Source organism: Populus euphratica, unplaced genomic scaffold, assembly GCF_000495115.2.
Source record: "Populus euphratica unplaced genomic scaffold, PopEup_1.0 scaffold126.1, whole genome shotgun sequence".
NCBI lineage: Eukaryota > Viridiplantae > Streptophyta > Magnoliopsida > Malpighiales > Salicaceae > Populus > Populus euphratica.
In genome coordinates, this window is record NW_011500016.1 from 558,006 (window position 1) to 583,252 (window position 25,247).

Consider the following 25,247-nt stretch of genomic DNA (forward strand, 5'->3'; position numbering starts at 1 on the left):
TACTTGATATTTGCTGATTAAAGAAGAAGAAAGGACTGAGCTTGCTTACTTGACCTTTCTTGACATGACTTGTTACATCTCATTTATAGTCTTTCTAGCTCCCGGAGTCCCGTTTGTACTTATATTTTAAAATGTTTTGTCTCATCTTAAATTAAATTTTTTAAGTGTTTTCAGATGGGTTTTTATATACTAATATTAAAAATAATTTTTTAAAAATAAATATTATTTTAATAAATTTTAAAGAAACTGTTTGAATGATAAAACTATTTGTGGGGGAGGCGACAGCAAAAGGAACCTCCTTCTGTAACCGAATACTTAATGCCTTTCCTAGTTAGCTTCTATTGGAATCACTCGCCATTCAATGTCTTATTAAAGGTGAGCCTAATCTTTGGTCATGTAAAGGCATATAACTATTTTGGTTTTTCTGTGGTTAATGCCCTAAGTTTTAGCTTAATTATGCCAGGATTTATCACTCCATGTTGACTCCTGCTCAAGAAGACTAGTAATTTTTAACATTTTCATTACCTCTAGCCCTTCAAAGGCATTTAAGTTTAGCTTTCATTGCCCTCGGCGGCTCTTTTGAAAAAGGATCCGTTGAGACAAACCAATTTCAGTCCTCGAACGAACTATGATTCTTTTCATGGACAAAACTGAATGAGTTGAGAGATTTTATTATGGAGGGGAAGGAGACAATGGACATCCAAGAGCATGAACTGAGATGATTTTCTCAAATGAGCGTTTCATTTTTGAAACTCCAGCAAGAAATTAATAATGATTCTGCTGATCATTCCTAGTCAAGCACATAGACGACATTAAGAACACAGAAATCAAGGATTGCTGTTCAAATACTTTCCACCAAACGCTCAAGAGGATTTAACTAAAAGGATTATGGTTGCAGAGTTATACAGAAAATACATTATAAAATTTATAGCTTGTTATGTTACATGCATTTAAACAGAATCTCTGAGAAAGGGACTTCCGGTTAAAGTTTTTCATTGTTCAGAATTAAGGGGCACATCCACCAAAAATCAACTACCCACCTTTATTCCCCTTGTTATGGCTACGATTCCTCTGGCCCTCAGCAGCTGCACCAAAAGGAACCGTACAAAACAAAACAAAACGGACCGCATCAGCAAAACCATCATCAAGGAGGAGGTATCATGCCATCTTCATCGGCTGGGATCATTCCTTCCTCCTCTTCTTCTCCAACATAAGAACGAGGCCCAGCATTAAATCCTCTATCATGTCCACTGCTCGGTGATCTCCCCCGCTCCTGCAGGGCATGGTAAGAGGATGACCGACTTTGTTCGATCATTTCCTTGTGGAAACTCCCACCACTACCATGATAAGGGGATCGAGACCTCTCACGGTGGACTTGACGTGGTGGGGATGCCCGACCCCTTTCCATTATTGCCTTGTGAAAACTGCTACCACCACCACCACCACCACCAGGTGATCGAGACCTCTCGTGCTGAATTTGAACAGGGATGGAAGCCCGACCCTTTTCCATCATTGCCTGGTGAAAACTGCGCACTGGTGGAGCCCTGTCATGCCTGTCCGGGCTCCGACTACGGCTTTTATCACGGTTCCAACCTTTACTGCGATCACCCCAACCTGATCCCTTGTCAGGGCTCCGATTGTGATTGTGGCCTTTATCATGTCCATCACCGTATCCCCGATCATACCTGCCCACAAGTATCGGAGGCATTTCCTACCGTTACAACACTAGGAACAGCAGTAATAGCTTGGAATTCATTTGCATCTTCACAAATTCAACTTTAAACCCAAATAAAGTACATAAAACATTTCTTATGATAGCAAAACGCAAAGGTCATTTATTAAAACCATGAAGAACCTAAATGCAAAAAAACAGATTGCCATGGAGTTGAAAGGAGAAAAAAAAAGGCTACAGCAAAAGACAAAAAAAAAAAAAACAATGATACAGTCATTATTAGTACAATGGAATAACTTAAATAAAAGAAATGCTGTGTTGGATGCAACAAGTTCCCATTTCTGTGCAAACAAACCAAAATCACTTCATACTTCCAAGGAAACCCAAATGAAAATAAGATATTTAAAGTTATGAATAATTCAAATTAGCCAATGTACCTGTCCCGTGACTCATGGTCATTTCCACGGCCTCCACCTCTTTCTGGTCTGCTAGAAGAGTTGGACATTCCCCAACTACCTCTTCCACCATAACCAAAATCACTGCGTCCACTGCGCCCCCCATCATGACCACCAGAGCCAGAGCCCCATCGTCTAAACCTTCCCATCCCCCCACCACCACGTGAAGCCATATCACGTATCTCTGGAGGGACCTGCTGATTTGCTCCTTCCAGAACTTTGATGAGATCTGAAGCATGCTTTGCATCCTGGTCACCAAAGAATGTGTAGGCCACTCCAGTGGCCCCTGCCCTCCCAGTTCTCCCAATCCTATGAACATAATCTTCCACTCCAGTAGGGAAGTCATAATTGATAACCACTCTGAAACAAATTCAAAACTAATTATTACCATAGTGATTTATCTTGTCAACTCAGACAAGAAAATCAGTAAATGTGAAAAAGTATGTATGACATCAATGAAGTGTGGACAACTCATAACATACTCCTCTAAGTTCATCATCCAAACATTAGTTGGTATCAAAAATCCAAATGACAGTGATGGAATTGAAATATAAAAAGCTTCTGCATGAGCAAAAAACTGGTAGCCATTGCACAAATGGGCACACAATGGGATGCAGAAGACACGTACTTCCAAATAAAGACTTGAAACTCCTAGAATTCTCATTTAGCTATGTAAGTGATGCAAATAAAGATGTCCAAAGCTTCGTCTAATGAAAATCTTTCCGAACACTTTTTTCAGAAAGTTCTACAAATCATTGCATAAATTTATCAGGTATATCCATTAAAACTTAAGTTGCTTTCTGATTAATTCAATGCAGGAATACTAAGGCTCACTTTGTTTGCCAGAAAACCAACTGATTTTGGAAACAAATTCCATGGAAATTATTATGAGAAAACAAAATATCCATGATGTTTGGCTATGTTATAGGAAAACTGCTGGACAATGTTTTCCAGTATGTGGCATGAACCGGAAATCGACTTCATATTACCTTTTTTTAATAATAAAATTGGTATAACAAACTATCTTTTTTAATGATAATAACTTAAATACAATTTTTTTGCAGGTTCTTCAAGCTACTGGATATGCTTTCTCTTTGTGGAGGGGAAAACAAATCCCCCCAAACAAAGCATAATTTTTCAATTTCTGGAAAACATTCCTTTGACTGGTTTTCCTAAGTTGCACGAAACATGGAAAACTAAAAATGTTTTTCAAATAAACATAGCCTAGGAGAAAAAAAGGTAAATTTTTCAAAATTTGCAGACATCCCAAAGAAATACAGCATGCAGCCGGATCAGAAATCAAGATATTATAACTGTATTGTATACAATTTCCCTGAAGCTAAATAACTTAAAAATTAATAAGAACACGGCGTGTAATCAATACAAACATTATAGCTACAATATATAGGGACAGTCCCTAACCTGATATCTTTAATGTCTAGTCCTCGAGCAGCTACATCAGTAGCTACAAGTATTGGAGACCTCCCAGTTCGGAACTGACTCAGAACATAATCCCTCTCGCTCTGAGATTTGTCACCATGAATAGCAGCAGCTCCAAATTGACGAGTTAGGTTGCGAGCAAGTTGGTCACACATCTTCTTGGTTGAACAAAAAATAATAATCTTTGATCCAGATTCTTGTGACCGCAATATCTGCTCTAACCGTCTATGCTTTTCTAAGGGTGCCAATAATTCAACATACTGAAAGAGCATAACACATACAAGTTATTCAACCAAACAAATGCTTATGAATATACTCTTGCCCTCAAGTTACACTGAAATGCAAGGAAGTTTAAAAGGACAAAACATCTAATCTATTTGTTGAAAGTCCAAATTTACTTTGGGCTGCATCAGAACAGAAAAAGTAGAGTTCAGACCTGTGTGATTGACTTGTTTGCCACAAGCTCATCTACGTTGCCAATATTAACCTGAACAGGATTGACAAGAAGATCTGCTGCAATTTTTCTAACTTCCTTTGGCCAAGTTGCTGTGTACATGAGGGTCTGGCGACGAGCAGGCACCTCCTTTACAATCTTTCGTATCTGGGGTTCAAATCCCATGTCCAACATGTGATCAGCCTCATCTAATACAAGGTATTTAACCTGATTGAGGCTAACTCTCCTCATTTCAAGAATGTCATTCAAGCGACCAGGAGTGGCAACCACAATATCTGCTCCTCTGTCTAGTTCTTTTAACTGGGGACCCTTTGGGGCTCCTCCATACAAGCACTGAAACACAACATATCATAGAAAACATGAGTAACATCACAAAAAGGCATTAATAAAGAAAAAACTCCAGTATATTAATAAATAGATTAACAAATAATTTTGGACCAGAAAATACACATACATGTGAACAGATCTACATAACACATGCATATTAAACCATGAATAGCATACCGTGCAGGAAAATCTTGATGACTTTCCAAACTTCACAGCTTCAACTTGTATCTGTGTTGCCAGTTCTCTTGTTGGTGACAGTACCAGCACTGTTGGACCCAGTCGAGGGTCATTACAGCTGCGCTTGAGATGGATAAAGCCTGGAATTAGGTAACCTAGTGTTTTACCCGAACCAGTCTTGGCAACGGCCACTATATCTCTACTTTGCAATGCGATCGGCCATGATTGTGCCTGAATTGGAGTTGGGGCAGAAAACCCTGCATTGAGTACCTGGAAAAAGCAAAAACCCAGCAAGGCCCATAAGCTGAGGTACTGGCTTCAAGACTCTGGTCGATTTTCTTTGGACTTATAGAGTGGCGAATGGCAGAAGAAGCATCATCCCCCCTATGCAGTCGGCAAATGCTTGCTGATGCAAGCTCGAGCAGGAGGAGGCCTCTTCTTCCGTTCGGACCATGTGGTAGACTATAACATCACCAATGACAGTCCCAGCCACGAACTTGGGCGATTCAGAAAACCCTCCCAAAAAAATGGTCCACCATATAAGGGCGCTCCAAATTATATGCAAGGCCCCAAAGGGAGGGCAGCACAGCGTACGACATTAGCTCCTCGCAGGAGCAAATATCGCACCTGCGACAAAAAGTACAGAGGGCAAAAGCATTAACGAGTCTGAAACTCAACATTGGACCTCCATCAATCACATAACTTAGCATGAGAAACACTTTTCATGGTTTTTCTAACTTACAAGAGCTCCACGCCTCAGGTTCTCTATACACATAGAGAATAAGGAACTATAAACGCATACCTCTTTTAAAATCTCAGAAGGAAAGCCAGTAGCTTCGAATGATGTTAGAGGAGAGGGCACTTCATCACCCTGTGAATAGTTATCAGGGAAGATTTTAACATCTTATCTAATGAACCACTACAAAGTTAATATAAACAAGGACTACATGCAGGTTCTAAACCACTCATGCTCTCACAGATTAATTTCACAAAAATAATTATGTAGCAAATAGGCTAATCTATTTTTAAATGCAAACATCAAACATTCCTATAGGAATGTCCACTAAAAAAAAAAAAGCATGTCCGGTGTTAGGGGAGTGAAGCAGGGAAGAAAGAGAGAGATTAGGCGATTAGGCTAATAGAGGGAATATTCAGCAAGTTCTGGTCCCTGTCATTACTGGCAATGGATTAGTATGACGATTCTGATCCAAAATTCTCACAGCAATGTTCTATGGAGAACATCTGAAATTAACTCAATGTTCAGATTTAACAAGCTGCTTGATCAGAGATATTTGCATAAAAATAAGTTCAAATGTGCCTGAGAACATGCTTATTCATAAATTTACAAGAAAAAGTAACAAAGATTCACAGTCTGTCCCATAAGATGGACAGGTAAAAATGCCACGCATAAACAGCACACCACATGTAAGAAGCACCAAAACAAAACTCATTCAAGGAAATCCATGAACTCACAGTGACAGTTATTTCATGGCGGCGGCGATAAGCCTCTCCAGACAAACCACTTCCTCCAGCTGATGATCCATATACCCGAGCAGAGAGTCCATTGGCTGTTCCATTTGGGACATTTTCAGATTGAATTGCTGCACCTCTTGCATTCTAAGAAAATTCAGGACATCACATCAGATCACCCCAAAACAAAATTGCATCTTGGTGAGGATCTATATGCAGGAAAGCTTAAACAGACAATTCATTACTACCACACATTCACATTCTTTAGGGTTTGAAATCATATATCAACATTATCGTAACTTTGATGGCAATCCATACCTGATTACTATTGCTAATACTCCTGGTTACAGCATCAGGTTTTGATCCAGCATTGTTGGCTCTTCCATACCTATCATCTTCCTTAACCGAGGGATTATACCCCCGATGAGAAGACTGGTGAACTTGAACAGAAGAAGTAATGGGTAGTGACGAAACAGACTTCGGCAGAGTGGGCCTCTCATACTGAGTAACATTGGTCTCTGGATTCCAAAAATAAAGGTAACCGGTTTTACCATCTACCAAACCTCTCCATGGTTTCGGGAGAGTCGGGTCCTCCGGTGCATACCGTGGACCCACGGAAGACGCAGTCGCTGTAGCAGCCATTTTAATCAAAACCCTAAAATAATTACCCCAATAAGCTTAAATGAGTAAAACAAATAAATTAAAAAAACCCTATAAAATTAATCAGAAAAAAGAAAGAAATGAAAAGGCAGATCTAATTATTTAATACAAGTATTTTCTCAGCGATCAAACAGGTTACAGAGACCCTTGATTCTATACTTTCTAAGATCAAACAGATTCAGATCTGATATTAGAAATAACAATAATAATTTTGGACCATAGAAGAGAAAATAGTACCTGACGGCGTCGTTGCAAAGAGAAAAGAGGAATGCTGCGGTTCTTTCTCTCTCCCACCCTCTCTGAATGTTTTAGATGCTTTTTAGAGAGAGGAGTGTTGAGAGACGAAAGAGGGAGGCACCTACCGCGGAGCGTGTATTTATAGAATATGGCAGCAATGCGAAGCAGATATTATTACCTATTTTGGCGTAAATTATTATTCTTGGTCTCTAAGTTTTCAAACCATTATAACTTAGTCCTTCTTGTTTGGAACCCTTGACATTAGTCCCTTTGTTGTCCTTTTTTCCTAAACTAATGAAATAAATAAACGAGTGAATTAATTAAATAAATTAAATTAAATTTTTAAGAAAAAACAGTGTAGATGAATCACTGTTCCTGTGATCTTTATTATAGAGTAAATATCATGGATTGTAATTTTAACTCTTTTTTTTTCTGTTTTTTTTATATATATTAACTTTATTGTCTAGAAATTTGGACTTAGTAATTTGTTTCTATTTTTATTTTATTTTTTCACCATTTTATATTAAAAAAAAACATGTTGGCATTAAGTTAATGCTTGATTTTTCATAGAAGAGTTTAATTTTATTATTTATAAAACATTAGGGCATAGGGAGACCATAATTGAAAATGGTTGAGAAATGCTCCCTTTTTTCTGCTCATTTACTATTCATCCGGCGCAATTTTTACAAAAATATGTCTTGAGATTTTTTTAAAATTTTATTTTTTAAAATAAAAAATTATGTTTTCATCCCAAATTAATTTTATTCAAAGTTTAGAGAAAGGAAATAGTTAGAAAACAGAAGAAATAAGAAAAAGTTATTGGCTATCCATGTTCTAGCAATAAAAAAACTAGTTTTTGATGTTAATTAGTTTGATTTAATAATAGAAGTTCTATTAAGTTTTTTATATTAATAGGTTTCATTTAATAATAAAAGTTTTATTAAGGTGTTTTTTTTATATTTGATCTTGTTGGAAAAATTAGATTAGAGTTGATAAAGAAAAAAAATTATTTAATTTTATATTTTTGGACCCATTTAGGAGTGTTTTAGGTTGAGAAATTAGTTTATTAATATATAAATGTGGGTTTCTTTTTTGTTAAAATAGATTGGAAAATGAGTTTTCGGATTGAAAACCTCATAACTCAATTTATTTACCACTTATAATAGAGATGACATATCGTCTGTTTCTTTAAAGTAAATATAAAAAAACAAAAGATTGAACAACATGTTGTCTTGCCTTTAACATACAAAAAAAGAAGAAAGAAACATGGCCTCCTGCTTTTTGGGCCATGCTAGCTCATTTAGAGCTAAGAAACATGGCCTCCTGCTTTTTGGGCCAAGCATGCTAGCTCATTTAGAGCCATAAAAGTTTTTTTTTTATTAAAATCATAGCCTTTATTTTTTATACTTGCAAGTGTTTTTTTATACAACTTTTTATAATGTTTTTTTAATAAAAATTCATTTGATTACTTATGTATACCTATTTTTATTATTGTGTAATTGAATAAATAAATGATTTTAAAAAAAAAAGTTAAACTCAATTAGGTCATGTACTTGACGAGTTAACTTGAGTTGATCCAAAAACATTATCATTTCAGTATTTAAGAATTAATGTTACAACGTTGTTGCCTTAAAGAAAAATATTAAGTAAAATTAGGTTTTGCTTAGTTAAATGAGTCGTACTTTGACTTGTTTAGTCAATCAGGTCATATAAAATTGACTTCAACCTGATATAGTTTAAAACCCAAGTTAGGTATGGCCCAAACAAGCAAGTCTTTAGTTTTCATTGAAATTGATTAAAACTTATAATATCTACAAAGACTTTTATTTTTACATTAGAAATTAACTTTTGAATCGATATGTTCTTGCTAGTTATGACTCAACTCCATTTCTCATGTGCTTTTGTGGATTTTATCTTTGATATAATCAAATAAGATTCCAATTATCAAACATAAATCATGGAATTCTAGCTAATAAATGCCAAACTTGGTGGAATCAGACTTGGACTACACATAAAATATCACCATTATCAGCTAACCATTCCTTTAGGGTTTTTATTTACATGTGTGTGCATATGTGTCTAGTATGTAACACATTATCATATAAAAGAAATTGCATATATGAAAATACAATAAGAAAAAAAATATATTTTCAAGTGGTTGATCAATAATGAACCACAAGATGGTGGTGTGTTAACTAGTCCAATAAAAAGCCTTCGGTCTTGTTCTTCTACTGATGATGGTTATATATCTCAAAGCCAACCAATAAAGGAAATCAGTGTTGACAAAGTTTGGTTATACCCTTCAATTTTTTGGATTTTTTTGCTACTAATGGTGGAATTAGTGATCGGGACACCACAAGTTTTGATTGGGAAGGGATGGTGTTTCTTTCTCAAGTGGTTATGAGGAGAATAATGGTTGGACAATAGAGAAATGGTGTTTTGTTTCATTATTAGTGAGAAAGAAAAAAAAGAGACATGTGCTAAGCTAAGGTATGGTGTGAGTCATAGTATGTTTATGAGCTTGTTTAGTTTGATGGTTCAAATATTTTCTGATTTGATCTAGCAATCCATGTCTCAATGGTTTTAAATTGAATCTATAGTTGTGATTTGTTTAGGTTGTGTTTGGTATGGGTAAGTGATTAGTACTTAAAAGTGTATTTTTATCAAGGTTTTATATCATCATTTTGCACTTGAAGTATCAATAACTCCTTAACTAAAGCATGTTTTATAATAACAAGTCTAATACCATAACATACCTTTAATTTATGGTAAATATTTATCCTAAATATAGACCTATCACATAAATAAAAGGATTGATTAATAAGTTGAAGTATTGAAATTGAAAGGACAAAGAGAAGGTGAAGTTTAGAAAAGAAATGCTGGTTAAGTCCAAACATTAATCTTTTCTAAGTTTGGTCATGTCTTTTTTCTTTCAATTTCAATTCTTAAACTCATCAATCAATCCTTTCATTTATGTGATAGGCCTGCATTTAAAATGAACATTTACCATAAATTAAAGGTATCTTATATTATTACATATGTTATTATAAAACATGCTTTAGTTAAGGAGTTATTGATACTTCAAATGCAAAATGATAATATAAAACCTTGATAAAAATGCATTTTTAAGTATTAATTAGCTTGTTATATAGGTTGAGGAAAAAAACTTAATGAAATCAAACATTGCATTAACTATGTATTAGTATCTGCAACCCGAGTTACTAAGCTCGTAAGGGTGTCTCAACATCTAATGCCCTCAAACCAACTGGTCTGGGAGTTATTAATCGAAAGCTTGTTACATGAGTTAAAGATGCATTGTGTTATATATATTAAAAAAATATAAATAAAAAAATGGTTTTAGGTCATTTTGATGGGAAACTTGATATGACTGTAAAAAGATAAGTTTGACATCGATAAATCAATTTTGACATGGTAAACTTGGTTTTGATCATAAAATGATAAAATTGTTTAATTTTAATGAGACACCTAATTTTCATTGTAAAATGACATATTTGACCTCAATAATCTAATTTTGACCAATTTTTATGCAAAAAACTTGGTTTTAATCGTAAAATGATGGTTTTGGCCCATGTTTGATAGAAAATTCAATTTTGAGAGCTCTGTTTTTCCCTTGAAAAAAATTATTTTTGCCGGAATATCTTTTTTGATCTGGAAACATTGTTTTTTATTTCTTTTTTTGTGACAAGGCCATAATGGGTTAAGACACCCACAATAGAGCATAGGTAGTTAATTGTGGATTGTAACAGAAATTCTCCTTTTTTTTTCTTTAATTTTTTTCTACTCTGGTTATCTAACTTTTTACTTTCAATTTCATCCATTCACATACAGTTGAGCTTGATATTTTATTTCCCTGTGCTTCCTACTAAGTTATCATAAGCTAAAAAAATCCAATATTAGATTGATGCTCGACTTTACAAGAAAAGGATTTGATTTTATTGTTTACAAAAATGAAAATAAAAGGAGTAGAATTGAAAGTGGATGAAAAATGGGTATGTGTGTGTGTGTGATCATTATATATATATACCCATCATTATTCATTCATCCCTTTTTTAGGGTAGGATGCCTTGAGTTTTTTCTCAAATTCTATTTTGATCTATTTACTTTGAAAATTATACATTTTGGTCTAAAACTTTATTTTGTTCATGTTTAGATCTCTGACTAAAGATCATTGAGAAACAAGGGAGGATAAAGAATGTCATTGGTTATCTATATTATAATAACAAAAAACCTATCCTAGGTGTCAACAGGTTTAATTAGATGAGGTAAGATTTATTTAGATGTTTTTTCATCTTCATATTGCTAGAAAGGATAGATAAGTGTTGAGAACAAAAAATCTTTTTCAATTTAGTTTTGTGAACCATTTTAGGTTGAGGAATTGATTTGTTGACATTCTAAAGGTGCTTCTTTGGTGTTTTTAGGTTCATATAGCTTAGAAAATGACTTTTGATTAGAAGAGCTTTGTCTCAATTTTCTAGCCACCACCCTACAAAGATCGGATATCTTAACATGTATTTCTTTCACAAATTTATTACTTACTCTTTAGTTAGTGCCAACAACTCTTTTCAACAATTATAGGTGCATATAATCTTCAATTTATTTTATTAAACCTATACATCAAATTTTTTTTCTTTGTAATTAATTTTTTAATCTAGAAAACATATGATCAATGCCTAAATATTTGTTTTTTAACATTCAATTTTTTTGTTCGTCCCACAATGGAGCAAAAGCCATTAATTAAAATAAAATAAGAGAGGTGGTGAATTTATTATTCACCTTCTTATAAAGCACTATTTACTAGAAAAATACTTTATTTTTTTAATTTTATTTTCATCTTTCAATATAGGATTGTTGAGGATTGGGGTTCATAATTTTTCTAATTTATTTTTATATGATTATCTCTATCTCATAACTCGATTCACAGGTCTATAAGGTCAGCTTAGGTTAGCTCAAGTTATTTTTTTTATCCCTTCTTTTATTGATTTATTTTTCAATATCATCCTTAAACATAGGGTTGCTTTGAAATTAGGCTTCTTAATTTTTTTGATTTACTTTCTATTGCATTATCTTAGTTTTATAACTCGAATCGTGGATTTTTCAAGTTAACTTGGGTTGACTCAAATAATTTTTTATCCTTTTTTTATTAATTTTTTTTTTCAGTTTCACTGTTAAACATTTGGATGCTTTGAAATTAAGCTTTATATTTTGTTTTTTTAATTTATTTTATATTAGGTTATCCTAGTCTCATAAACTAGTTCACAAGTTCAGAAAATCAACCGGGATTGACTATGGTTGATCTAATATATTATCATCTTAATATCAAAAAATTAACATCCAATATATCATTATATCATTGTTTCAATGTTTTTTTTTTTAAAAAAAAAGATGTGCTCTTAAATTTTTTTTGTTAATCAAATCATATTTTTACCAATAATTCAAATTGATTGTGGACTCGTCAATTCAACCAGGTTGTGTTAGTTCAACCCCTACAAGGTTTAATTTGTAAATTAAGCTATATAATTTGTTTTAGTTTACTTTATAGAAGGTTATTAAGGTCTCATAGTTTTAGTTTACTTTATATAAGGTTATTAAGGTCTCAGAAAAAGGTCCTGACACTGGATTGATGCTCAATTTTGCGGAAACAAATATCAATTGAGAAATGAACTTCATAATTTGTTTTAATTTACTTTCTATGAGGATATCATAATCTTAACAAAATATCCTGATATTAAGTTGATCCTCTATTTTGTGAAAAAGCATTTAATTTTATTTTTTTTAGATGTTTTGTCTTTTAAGGTCCAACATTTTTTATTTTATTTGCATCCTTTAACATTGCATTGATTGAGAATTAAGATTGATAATTTGTTTCAATTTGCTTTTTATGGAGTTATCACGATCTCAAAAAAAATTCTGACATCAAGTTGATGCCAAATTTTTTTTAAAAAAATCAATTTTATTGTTTGTAAGTGTTCTTTTTTTAAAAAAAAAAACCTTTAATTTTTTCTGTTTTCCATTGATTTTTTTCACCCTTCAATATTCGTTTATTGTGAATTGAATTTCATAATTTATTTTAATTTTATTTCTATAGAGTTACCGTTGTTTCAAAAAATATCTCGATTCTAGGTTGATACTCCATTTGATTTTGTTTTTTTAGTGTTTTTTTTAAAGTCTATTAATTTTTTTATTGATCTTTTTAACATTGTGTTAATCAAAAATTAAATTTTATAATTTATTTCAATTTACTTTTTAAAACATGTTAACAATACCTAATCATTTTTTTTACACTAAAAAATTAGTTTGATCAAGAGCATAATATGGAACAATTATCTAGTAGTATGATATCCTAGAATCAGACATCTTGTAACATTTTCATGTGATCTTGATACATCTTTATAAATAACTATAGATATTGAGCTAATTTGACATAGATGTAATGTTTTCAGTAAATCTTGGAAGCATTTGGTCTTTTCAACATGTCAGCCTTTCCTTCTTCTTTTTCAATATATTAGTATTTATCAGGATAAATACTAAAGTTTTTACAATGTTATTGTTTTTATATTATAGTAAGCATTTTACTTACTGAAATACATAACTAAAAATTATCGCTTTGGTTTTTTAACTAAATAGAGATAATGAGAATGAGAGATTTAAAGTATTGAATTCAATCTTCTAGCCTGCTTTAATTTTCTGCTTCTAGTGCAAATTTCTCTTGTAGTACTTTCCTTGTAAGGCTAGGCCTTACTATTGTGAAAAAGAAAACAATGTATTCTTCATACCTTTTTTTTTTCAATGAACTATTATTTAGGCTAAGTTTCAGCTTTATACTTTATTAGTAATATAATTAACTAAGCATTTATATCATTAGTTTAGAGAAATGAGATATTAAGTATTCAACATCAAATACTCTTTAGTGATTCCTTGATGGTTTGGAAATCCTAGTTGGTTGGGTAGTTGTTTTTTTAATTCTCTTGGATAATTAAGACATTTACAATACAAATAATTCCATTGTGTACTAGATTGCATTTTAGTTTTTCTTTCTTTATTTTGTTGTGAATAGTCATTATTCTATGTTTACTTTTTATATAAACAAAAAACAAAATAAAAGAAGAAAAAAAAGAAACTCATAAACCCTAGCTTCTAGACTACAAGTTCTAGTATTTAATTCCAAAACAAGAAAAAAAGAGAGGTAAAGTTGGCAATTAAGATAAAAGTGACTGTGGAATTGATTTCAAAATGGTTGACAAAAAAAGAAGAGTAAAAGACAAATGATTGAAGAAGCGAAATTTTTTTGAAAGAAACTGTAAACTTTTTATATACCCTTTACATAAATGTAATTCTTTCAAACTTTAATAATATAATTAAATTCAGGTAAAGTTTTGAATCAGGTAGAGTAATTTATATATCTAATTCAAAACCTAACTTTATCATAACAAGTTTTACTCAAATCCAAACTATATATTAGATTTTCGACCCATTTGGGCATATTCAAGTTAGTATTCATTGAATTCAAATAAAATTTTCATCTTTATTTACAAATTACTAAATATATTAAATGCATAGGGAGTTCACTATAATAGTTGAATTTTTTTTTTCATCCTAAACTTTTATCAGTTGTAGCTTTCCATGCCCAATTCAATTACTAAAAAAATTGTTAAGGATGGACAAAATTGAAATAAATGGGATCAAAGTGTAAAATAAGAAGAAACCTAATGTCTAATCTAAAATTTGACATGAAGTTTCTTTTTCACCATAATACTTTCCTTTTTCTTATTTTCGTAGTCCCTACATTTTTTGCAATATTAATAATGATCTCAAAGTTCATTTTCTTAACATTTTAAATCCTAAGTTTGAAAGAGCAGAAATTTATTTAAATAGAGCAAAGATAAAAAAAATAGTTGATTTGTCCACTTTTTAAATATGAAATTCGTAGTTTTTAGTGTTAACAAGTTTTATTAGAGGGGAGTAATTCAAGTAATTCGCATGAGAAAAAGAAGATTACGTTCAATTTAAATTTTTTTCATTAAGTTTTCATTTTTTTGATGATTTTAAAATGTTTCGGAGTTGACATGTGATTTAGAAATATTTTTATCGTGTTTATTAAATTATTATTTAATCAAAATGAATTGAAAAATAGATTGTCAATCCGAAAAACTTATCTTTCTAGTCTTCCAATCATCACCATGATAATCAAAATTTAAAATTTAGGCTATTTCTTAAATTTATCAATGACTTTTTTTATTTTTGGTAAACTTCAAATTTCTTAATGACCCTTCTTTTCTAGGATAAGCTTCATTTTGACACATATAATCTCTTTGATAATCCACAAAATCCTATCTCTTTTTACTTTTTATTTTTTAATATTAGGTTAGGGGTTCAAAAGGTTTCCATATAATTCCATATTTATTAAATGATATCATGGCCTAAATACACCCAGACACCCAGGCACCCGCAAGAAATCAATTTTTCAAAAAATATTTAAAAATATTATATTATCATATAATTTGATAATAAAAGATTTAAAAAACAATAATGTCGACCATTCAAATTTAACAGCACTAGTAAAAATTCTCCCAGCCCAGACAATTATTTTTCAAGTTCAAAAAAAAAAATGATGAAAAATCTTACTCCGACGCGCAGCACAGCACGTGGCCGTGAAACGTCTAATTCCACCATAATCATTAAAGATAAAGTTTTCCACCAGAGAACAAGTGCTGACTGCGTACAGCGACTCATCTGCAAAGTGTTCAGAAGGCCAAAATAGCACAGGAATATTGATTTGGAAATCATGATCTAGTCAACTAAAATAGGTCTAAGTTACCAGCAACCATTATCCTCGAGATAAAAGAGCAACCTTCCATCAAGACTGATACATTAATCTCAGCATGAGGAATTCCGGCAACTGAACATCTTTAACCTCCTAATTTTAATATTCTTCTCATTGTAAGCATATAAATTTTGACAAATTGTTAGGCGGTCTATCATTTATTAAACTGGCATAAAAATGGAAATGGGAAAAAAATTCTGAAAAAATAGCTAAATTCAACTGTATCTAGATGTTAAATTCTTAACCACATCTAGGATACGACAGTAATCAAAGAAGAGGGAAGATTCTTTGCCCTCAAGTCCATCACGGTGATGGCGATTGCTACCTGCCAGATTATTGCATGGACTCCCCCCCACAACAAGATCAAAACTGCCATACATGTTCATCAACTGCTCCAACCTATCAGCAGTGAGGTGTTGCACATCTTCAATGTGGATCAAATTCCCAGTCTGATTTGTTTGCTCCCACCAGCAACTCATGATACTCCTATTCACATTTGAGATCTCAACTGACACCACATTCTTCAAACGAATACCAAGCCGATGAAGAGCTACTTCAGCACCACCAATTCCAGAGAAAAGAGACAGAACATTGATCCCTCCTGGGAACAGGTCTTTCAAGCTTGACAGATGATAAGCAACAGTATCAACCTGAAAGAGTAAAAACATGAGCGCAAAATGCGAAATAAAGCTAGAAAAGCAAAGTTAATATGAAATTTTAGGAAATATATAAAGGAAAAAACACGAGCTTTCTGAAGGAAATTAGTGACAGAATATTAATTCATGCAAATATTGAATCACAGGTCAGAAATGATTTGATGCACAACCATGGATTATGCAATTAATGCCATGAAACTCACCTGGAATGAGTTACCTAGTGACTTGTATCTGTCAGTCCTACTTATACCACCTCCCCTGGTGTGGTTCCTTGGAAATCCCAAAAGCATTTCAACTTCATCAGCCTCAAGAGGAGCAACCTTATTCCTTCCAACCCAAACCAGGTTCCATTTCCGGCATTCATCCAATATAAACTTCTGGACATGCAAAGGGGGCTCCCCTTCATAGGCTTCGAGGGCCTTCCGTATCCTCTCTGTCAGCTTTGCACTAGCAATGCAAGTCTGTAAGCAATTCAGTTTTGTTCTCTCATCCCATGCAGGCCACCATTTCCTTGTTAAGGGTAGAGCTTCATGTATTGTGTGTGGAGGAAGCGGAAGAAGAGGAAATCTGTTATGAATGGGAAGATTGTGAACGTACCCCCTTTTTCTGGCAGCAGCACAAAAGTGCTTGGAATCCACAAATTCTGGCTCCACATCGTACAAAAACCTTGAAATGGTCTGCCAAACCCCTTTTGGAGCCAGTGCTACATTTTCATAATAAAAGAAGGGGGGCCCAATGGCAGCCTCTGAAAGTGTTCTGCGAGTAACAATTCCTGGTTCTGTAGGCACCCCAAACCCAACCATTGGATTTGGGAGCCGAACTCCCTCATCATCTCCATTCTCCAACCCCTTCTGCCTTTTCTTTTCCGACATGTCAGACTCCAAAAAACTCCTCTTCTTCTGTTTGTCCAAATGCTTAGGCTTTTTCTGAAAAAATAAGAGGTAAAAAATGAGATATTATGGACCTTGTAAACATAGTGTTATAAAAATTAACACAAAATGCATGTTAGATGTTTTTTATGAACCACAAATGCATGTCAGAAAAATACATAAAACTACCTCATCTTCAGCAAAGAAAGCATCCTCTGCCTTTGCAATTTGAGCAGCACAAATGAAATCTGCCAGCTCTGAAATTGTGGCTTCCGTTCCTACAACATATGATGGAGGCACACATCAACTAGGCCCAGCTATATTAAAACATGACAAAAATTCATCTGTGCTCCAAAAGTTCCATAGCAGAAAACTAGAAACAGAAGCAGCATGCATATACTCTCATCAACAAGTGCTGATCAAACCAAAAAAAAAGATTGAGTTGACACTGAAAACAAAATATCAGATCCTTAGATGTAGACCACAGAATCTCAAACTTTGTCCACCCAATGCATCAAATAACATTAAAAACAAAAAAAGTGGATAAGCAAGGTAGATATGAAAAATCTGCATGTAGGATCATAGTGTGGCTCTTCATGAAGCATAAAATTATCATTGACAATAAGATTTGAAGCAAAAGCAATTACTTCGATATGTCATGCAGCAAGCTCTTCATGGAGCATAACATTATCATTGACAAAAAGATTTGAAGTGAAAGCAATTACTTCCATATGTCATGCAGCGAACCATGCCAAACCATTACAAATTTGCTACAATTTACAGAGCATACCACATCTAGTTATGGCTATTGAAGCATCTGCCTCTTTGTAACCCATCCTTCTTAAAAAGGCTAATTTATTATCCTCGTCAGAAAGAGTCTTTGTAATTACCTGCAGATAAATCAATCAGAACACAAACTAGTACAAGTCTGACAGAAAAAGAAAATACAATATTTATTCATAAGCCTGAAAGAAACTTGTACACAGTCGTGTATGTGTTTCCATAAGGGCATGCAAGCATACAATTTCAATAACCAAGATTTCAATATTCTATTATATATACAGAGGCATGTATCTGCTGCCAAAGAACTTCAGAAATTGCGGATTGCACGTGTCTCTGCAGCAAAGACACAAACAGTGCTAGGAAATGATATCACATAGCATAAAAATCAAAACCATAAATCATAATCAATAAAGTACTCTACATAGCCAAAGAGATTAGCTACCTCATCATCAGCACTATCTACATCTGAAAAATCATCCAGAAAGCTCCCTTCATGTCCTGAGGAGCAATGATCAGAATCATTGTTGGGCTGTTCTTGAGGAGATTTTCCAATGGCCTGCATGAAATAGATAACCAAAAATTCAAAGATCAAAATGACTGAGGGTAGCAGCCAAAAAGAGGAAGGGCTGATTCGAGTGATCCTGAGGGTAGCAGCCAAAAAGAGGCAGGGTTGATTCGAGTGATCAACACATATAGTTCATAGATTTGCTTAGTGATATCTCTCACATAGAGAGTGACAGACCAATGATTGAGACCATCAAGTTCGTGTAATTGGTCTAATAGCAAATCGCATTAATAAGACCACTTACCATCAAGTTCGTGCAATTGGTCTAATAGCAAATCGCATTAATAAGACCACTTCCTCACAAGTTTGAGATACGTGTGAACTTGACATATTTATAATTCCATTACTGCTATGCTCATTATATGTAAAGGATACTAGCTGGATGCCTAAGACAGCACTGCTTTGATATACTGACAGGGCAGCCACATGGGATTCTTAAAGTAGATAGTTAGCATTGAATAAATCCTAATAGAAATAGCTGAAAGCCACTGATTTTTAATATAGCTATAGCCTACACAATTAATAACATACACCTTGTGACAATGTGATTTCTGGAGTCCAGGGAAAGAAAAACCCTTGTGATTTGCTTGTGCTAGATATTGGGAACATGACATTGTAGTTTAACTAATCAACAAGACAATTGTAAAGTGAATGCCAGGGTCATCTCCACAACCATACAAAATTGAAGTGGAGTAAACATGGTAATTGGCTATTGGAATAGGTTGAAAGTATCTTACTGCGTATGTGAGGAGAGTTTCCAAAACTGAATCTGCATCTCCCTCTCCTGAAAATATAGCAAAGAGATATTGTTGGATTTTTAATGGTAAATTTGAAGGGTAGACAAAGCAAGTCAAAAAAACTTTACCATTTTCCTGAATTGCTTTGGCAACCATTTTCTCTGCAAACCCCATCCCTACAAAACGATCAAATAATTTGGAGCCAGAAGAGCTTGCAGATGAACTTGTCTTCAAGAGGAAAATGGAAATCAATTGTCAGTATCAACAAAAAAAATTGTGTCAGCCTGCAATAACTGCCCGCTTCTGATCTACTCACAATCAGCATATATTTAAAATAAATGATAAGAAATTTTGAGGATTCAAGATGAGCGTCACCGAGTACTTAAGAAGTGTTTCAAGTATTGAATCTTCATCTTCCTCTCCTGAATAAGTAACTAGCCAGAATTACAAAGAAGCCTTTGATGGAAAGAAGTGTGTATACATGTAGATGTACACATAATACTAACATGCATATTTATTTCAGATTGAAACAGCAGAGAACCTTTACAGTTTTCCTGAATTGCTTCGGCAACCATTTTCTCAGGAAACCCCATTTTTACAAAATGATTGATCATTTTGGAACCAGAAGATGAACCTACAGATGAGCTTGCCTTGAGGCAACAAAGGAATTACAGGTTAGTTATGCAGTGAGTGCCTACATTGTCTATATAAACCAAATAAAATCATACACAAATACAAATGTTCCTCAAAACCACAAGCAATTTCCATGTAACATCATTGCACAACTTAGAGGCTAACTAGATATATAAAAAAGCGGGTGCTTGACTTTTAGAGAGCATATTCCTCCACACAAAAAGAAATTTGTAGGAATTGAGATTTTCTAAGATATATGTCAAACAAGACAGATTATATCTCCTTATAACATGCATGAGTGTGAAATCCATACATGCAAATGAAAAATGTAAGCAGCATTAAACATTCAACCAGTATTCAGCTAATGATTAATCTTACATCTGGTCACTGTACATTTTCTTAATGTGGCTCCACTACTCCATTTTTATTTAGTTGGTCCCTCAACTCTAGAAAATTTCTGAAAGTGGTCCCTCTACTCTAGAAATTTTTTGAATATGGGCCCTCCCAATTTACCTAAAATTCTTAATAACATGTCATAAAAGTGAACACTTGTCAAGAATTAAGGTAAATAGGATGGAAATTGGACAAAGGGACCACATTAAGAAATTTTCTTGACTAGAGGGCCCAATTAAATAAGAAGAGAAGACAGGCAGGCCACATTAAAAGAATGTCAAGGGTACATGGACCACCTATACAATTAATCCCAGCAAGATTCAATCCATAAGAACATTCAATAAATGAAACAGTGGCCTCATCAAATAATTCTTCAATGGCAAAAAAAACATATTGTTACCCAGATGGCACCAATTTTTCGAAATCAACAATAAAATTCACTATATTGCAATAACTTCATTGTAATTTTCCCATTTGACTCACAAAAAACAAAAAATGACAATAAAAATCCCAACAAAAAATAAAAACTGCTCACCTCCGCTGAGCTTGACCTAGTTTCCACTTGAGGAAGTCTCAGACTTGATGACGAAGATGAAGCAAAATTCTCAATTTCCTTTTCATCTTCACTATCCCAGTCGAAATCATCTTTATCTCCACATAAAGAATCACCATCCTGCACAAATGTATAAACAAATACATGAACAAAACCAACATACATGAAACTTGATTAGGTATGAAAACATTTATTGTACTTTTAAATTCGTTTGTCAAACACACAAGGGTTGTCAAGAAATACAAATTATCAGCAACGCAAGGAAAAGGAAAAATATAAAACAAATTAACATGAAAAATAGAATGTGGAAAGAAAAGGTACCATTTTTTGACAGCTACAGTTGGGCCCAATTCAAAGATTTTAAGCTGTAAAAGAAATAACTGCGAAAGTTACAAACAAATGCAAACCATTAATGCAAGAGAAATCATAACATACTCACATTGTATTGCTCCCTTACTCGTATAAAAGAGGGACCCATGGATAGGTTATTATGGTGGCTCCCACTTTTATGTGAGTGAAGGAGCACTAAAACAGGAGTCAAATACCTAATCCAAAGCATAACTACTAAAAGCCATTACCAAATTATAGTCCCACCAAAGTGGAATTCTGGAAAGGAGAATCTATAGATTGTCCTACCATTCAGCAGTTTTTGCATGAAGTGCCTGCTTCCAAGAATCAAACACACAACCTTAAGATTGAAAGTACAAGATTTGTACCTTTATACCATTCAAGGGACCAAGCAAAACATAAATAACAAAGCAATGATAATATATATCAAAGGCCATAGCTAGATTTGAAGAACCCTAAAACTTGCACTGAGGAATTCAAAGTATGATCGCCAACGAAGAATTAACAACACCCATTAATAATAACTATTGCGCAAACAACTAAGGGCAAAAGAAAAAATAGGCCAAACTACATCATGTAGCCAAACCAGAGAGTAGAATTTTTTTATTTTTTATTCAGTTATGCAAATGACTACAACTCAAAGGTAATTTGTAATTCCAGATTTACAGGGTATTTCCATGATTTCTAGATTTGCTGGAAATTTATAGTTCTTGTATCTTTTGGTAGTCCTTGGATAAATGGCTAGTCGTTTAGTTTCTTTCCATGTTCTAAGGGGGTGTTTGTTTTTGTGGTTGAACCTGCTTTTCAAATTTGTTTTCACCTAAAAAAACCAAATCAATGCTTTTCAATGGTTTTGATGTGCTTATATCAAAAATAAAAATCTGAACAAAATTCATTTTGATGCATTTTCAATTGAAAAGCACCTTGCACCACATAAAACACACACTGAATAAGAATAGTAGTGTTTACTTGTGCAGGAATGTAAGACACTATTGCACTAGGAATACTAGAAAATCAATATGTTATACAGCCTTCAATCAACTAGAATGCGTTATTTCAGCAATTATGTTTGGAATCCATCTCAGATGTAAGTCCTAAGTAAAGCGTAATTGTTTGGGTTTTCTTCTCTCTATGATTCTCAGACACCCTTCTTCATATCTTCAACCCTTAGTTGCTGTCCCAGAATTCAACTGACTGTTCCAGCATTCTGATTAATCCCCCAAACATCCATACATTTGTCCCTAGTTCAATTCACAAACCATAAATGCATTTTCTTTTATTTAAACCCTAAAATCCCTGATTTTTCCAGGCCCTATAACACCAAAATATGGTTAATGAGCATAAACTCATAACTTTCTAGATTCAACCAGTTTCCTGGTTCCACCTAGGCATGTCATCATCAAGGAATCTAACACCTCCCCCATTGGTCTATCATATGTCATTTATATGCTCCGGTGATTTCAGAATACAGTACGGGACTTCAAGTCATTAAACTAACCTACATGGTTGGTGATGAATGAATGCAAAAGAAGCGATGTAAGCACTTTAAAGCACTATCAACCATTGATGAATAGTGGCATGAAAACAAGATTTTACAAAAGAAAGCAGCAATCACCATAAAACACTCGCTGGTAAGAAACTCAAATCTGTCCTGCTACACTTTGTTTAAAGTTTCCATCTTTGGTATGTTGTCCACAAAAATCTAACAAGAAACTCAGTATATGACATTGGCCACAATCATTAGAATAAGAATGATCCAAAGAAAGCACTCAGTGATTTTTTTTTTCCTGTAAAACCCTAACCATCTCTGTGATTACAAGTAGCATAACATTCCAATATCTAAACACTCGACATGCAAATGCAATAACTAAACATACTTCACATGAATAAATGTAAATAGCTTTCATGTTATTACTATGCTTTCAAGTTCTTGCCAAGCCAAACAAAATATTCCCCAGTTAGCCTCTGAAATCACATTAGTATTTAGAATACTACTATGAGATATTAATATCAGCTTCATGGTTATCAATGAATGAATTCAAAATAAGGACACAATCACTTTAGAGTTATGTTAAACAATGAAATAAGATTTTATGAGAGGAAGCACATGTAAAATACTTGCTGGACAGAAACTCGGACCTGTCCTGTATGACTCAGTTTAAGTGGTGCTTGGTTCATGGAATCGTAGGAGAAAGTGAATCAGGAAAGTGGTATTCCAAGGATCATTATAACAAGGATATGATGGTAATCTATACTAACTATATGATTTCCAACCAAAAGTAATACTTAGGAACTGCCAATAAAACATAAAGGTTTTATATTTCTAGGGATCTCTTTCCATGGCACCACATTCCCTGGAGAGTGATCCCAGATGAGAAAGTCAAAGTTCTGTGAACCAAAAACCACCTTAAAGTTTCAATCTTACATATGACATCAACAAAAATCTAACAGAAATTTGTTATATAGCGCTGGCAACAACCATTGGAGTAAGATTTTTTCTACATGCGAAACAGGTCCGAAGATAGGCCAACTCAATGAATTCTTGCAATAAAACCCTAGTCATTTAATGATTATAAATGCCTTAGCATTGCCATATCTCTAAAGTAATCACCAATTATAAAACCCTAATCATTCCATGATTATAAATGTCTTAACATTGCCATATCTCTAAAGTCATCACCAATTATAAAACCATAAACATTCCATGATTTTAAATGCCTTAACATTGCCATATCTCTGAATAACACAAATACCATCACCAAAGAGACTTCGATGAACATATTTAAAAATAGGCCAACCAAAAACATACAAGCAAAAGACATAAGACCCACATTCTGGACTAACAATGTTATAACAAAATCTGGGGCACAAGAGCTATAACCCTTAAAAATTCGACAGGTAATCATAACTAAACCGGTAACTCTTTATAACCTATAAAGAAAACACAAGGATAGCTGTTTATACCCCGTATTCTCCATTTACACAAAAGTAAACCTAACCAAGAAGGAACAATCACTGTTAAATTAAATATAATGAGATCGAAAAGAATGTTTTGCTCCCTTGAATGAACATTTTACGATTTTATATTGAACTTCAATTCTTACGTTAAATAAAAAAATCGTTTCTTGACTGTGGGAGAAAAATTAGAATTGCCCAAGAAAATATAAGTAATTTTCTTTTTGGAGAGAGAGTGGAGAAATTACCGAGTCGCATGCGAAAACAGTTCGAGAGCGAGATAGAGAGACGGTGGGGGTGAGAGTTGAGAGTTGAGAGAGAGAGAGAGAGAGAGAGCACGTACAGAGAAAAGGATGAACAAAAGGCAGCGATATAATTTATTAGTGAGGGGAAAAAATAACCTTATATACCCTAATAATCTTATTCGGTGATTAAGAAAATATGCTATTTTTTTTAGTTATTTTTTCGAGGTTTTTAGATTTTTTATCTTAAAAGTCGCGCTATCTTGTTTGGTAAGAAAAAGCTTTTATGATTGTGTTTGATATTAAAAGTTAGACTATTTTAATATTTTAATATTAAAAATAAATTTAAAAAAATAAAAAATATATTATTTTAATATATTTTTAAATAAAAAAATATTTTAAAAACTAATTTTTATTGTACTCTTAATTATTCATTAAAAAAAGCTATAATTAGTATTTAAAAATATATTTTTATTAAGGTTTTATATTATCATTTTATACTTAAAAGTATCAATAACTCATTAATTAGAGCATGTTTTATAATAACATATCTAATAATATAAGATACATTTAATTTATAGTAAATATTCATCTTAAATGCAGGCTTATCATATAAATGAAAGGATTGATTGATGAGTTTAAGTAATAAAATTGAAAGAATAAATAGATGGTTAAGCTTAAAAAAAAAATATTGGTTCAGTTCAAACTAAAACATCACTCATTTATTGAATCATAACTAGAGTTGTAGAATTTAGATTTAGATGTATTTTATATGGATA

At 33.2% G+C, this 25,247-nt stretch overlaps 2 protein-coding genes across 8 annotated transcripts; both read right to left on the reverse strand.

The window, feature by feature from the left end:
- Positions 1–837: 837 nt before the first annotated feature.
- Positions 838–7,023, reverse strand: LOC105141718 (DEAD box RNA helicase family protein). Its single transcript, XM_011049041.1, has 9 exons — positions 6,893–7,023; positions 6,314–6,650; positions 5,999–6,142; positions 5,328–5,396; positions 4,526–4,795; positions 4,004–4,354; positions 3,550–3,827; positions 2,110–2,487; positions 838–1,685 (listed from the first exon to the last, which is right to left on the reverse strand). Exons 2-9 carry the CDS (start codon positions 6,635–6,637, stop codon positions 1,145–1,147), a joined length of 2,355 nt encoding a protein of 784 aa, XP_011047343.1. The 5' UTR covers positions 6,638–6,650; positions 6,893–7,023; the 3' UTR covers positions 838–1,144.
- Positions 7,024–15,706: 8,683 nt separating this feature from the next.
- DRM2 (domains rearranged methyltransferase 2) lies at positions 15,707–24,609 on the reverse strand. Of its 7 annotated transcripts, XM_011049044.1 has the most exons (14): positions 24,475–24,609; positions 22,887–22,973; positions 21,502–21,585; positions 21,245–21,288; positions 20,906–21,043; positions 19,886–19,994; positions 19,720–19,766; positions 19,473–19,572; positions 19,345–19,391; positions 18,485–18,598; positions 18,050–18,149; positions 17,449–17,537; positions 16,594–17,316; positions 15,707–16,384 (listed from the first exon to the last, which is right to left on the reverse strand). In XM_011049044.1, the coding sequence occupies exons 4-14, from the start codon at positions 21,245–21,247 to the stop codon at positions 15,950–15,952; spliced, it is 1,905 nt and encodes a 634-aa protein (XP_011047346.1). In that variant the 5' UTR covers positions 21,248–21,288; positions 21,502–21,585; positions 22,887–22,973; positions 24,475–24,609; the 3' UTR covers positions 15,707–15,949. The 7 variants fall into 7 exon arrangements, with proteins under 7 accessions (XP_011047346.1, XP_011047344.1, XP_011047345.1 ...); XM_011049042.1 differs by lacking the exon at positions 22,887–22,973; XM_011049043.1 differs by lacking the exon at positions 22,887–22,973 and having other exon boundaries at positions 21,245–21,303.
- Positions 24,610–25,247: the final 638 nt, after the last annotated feature.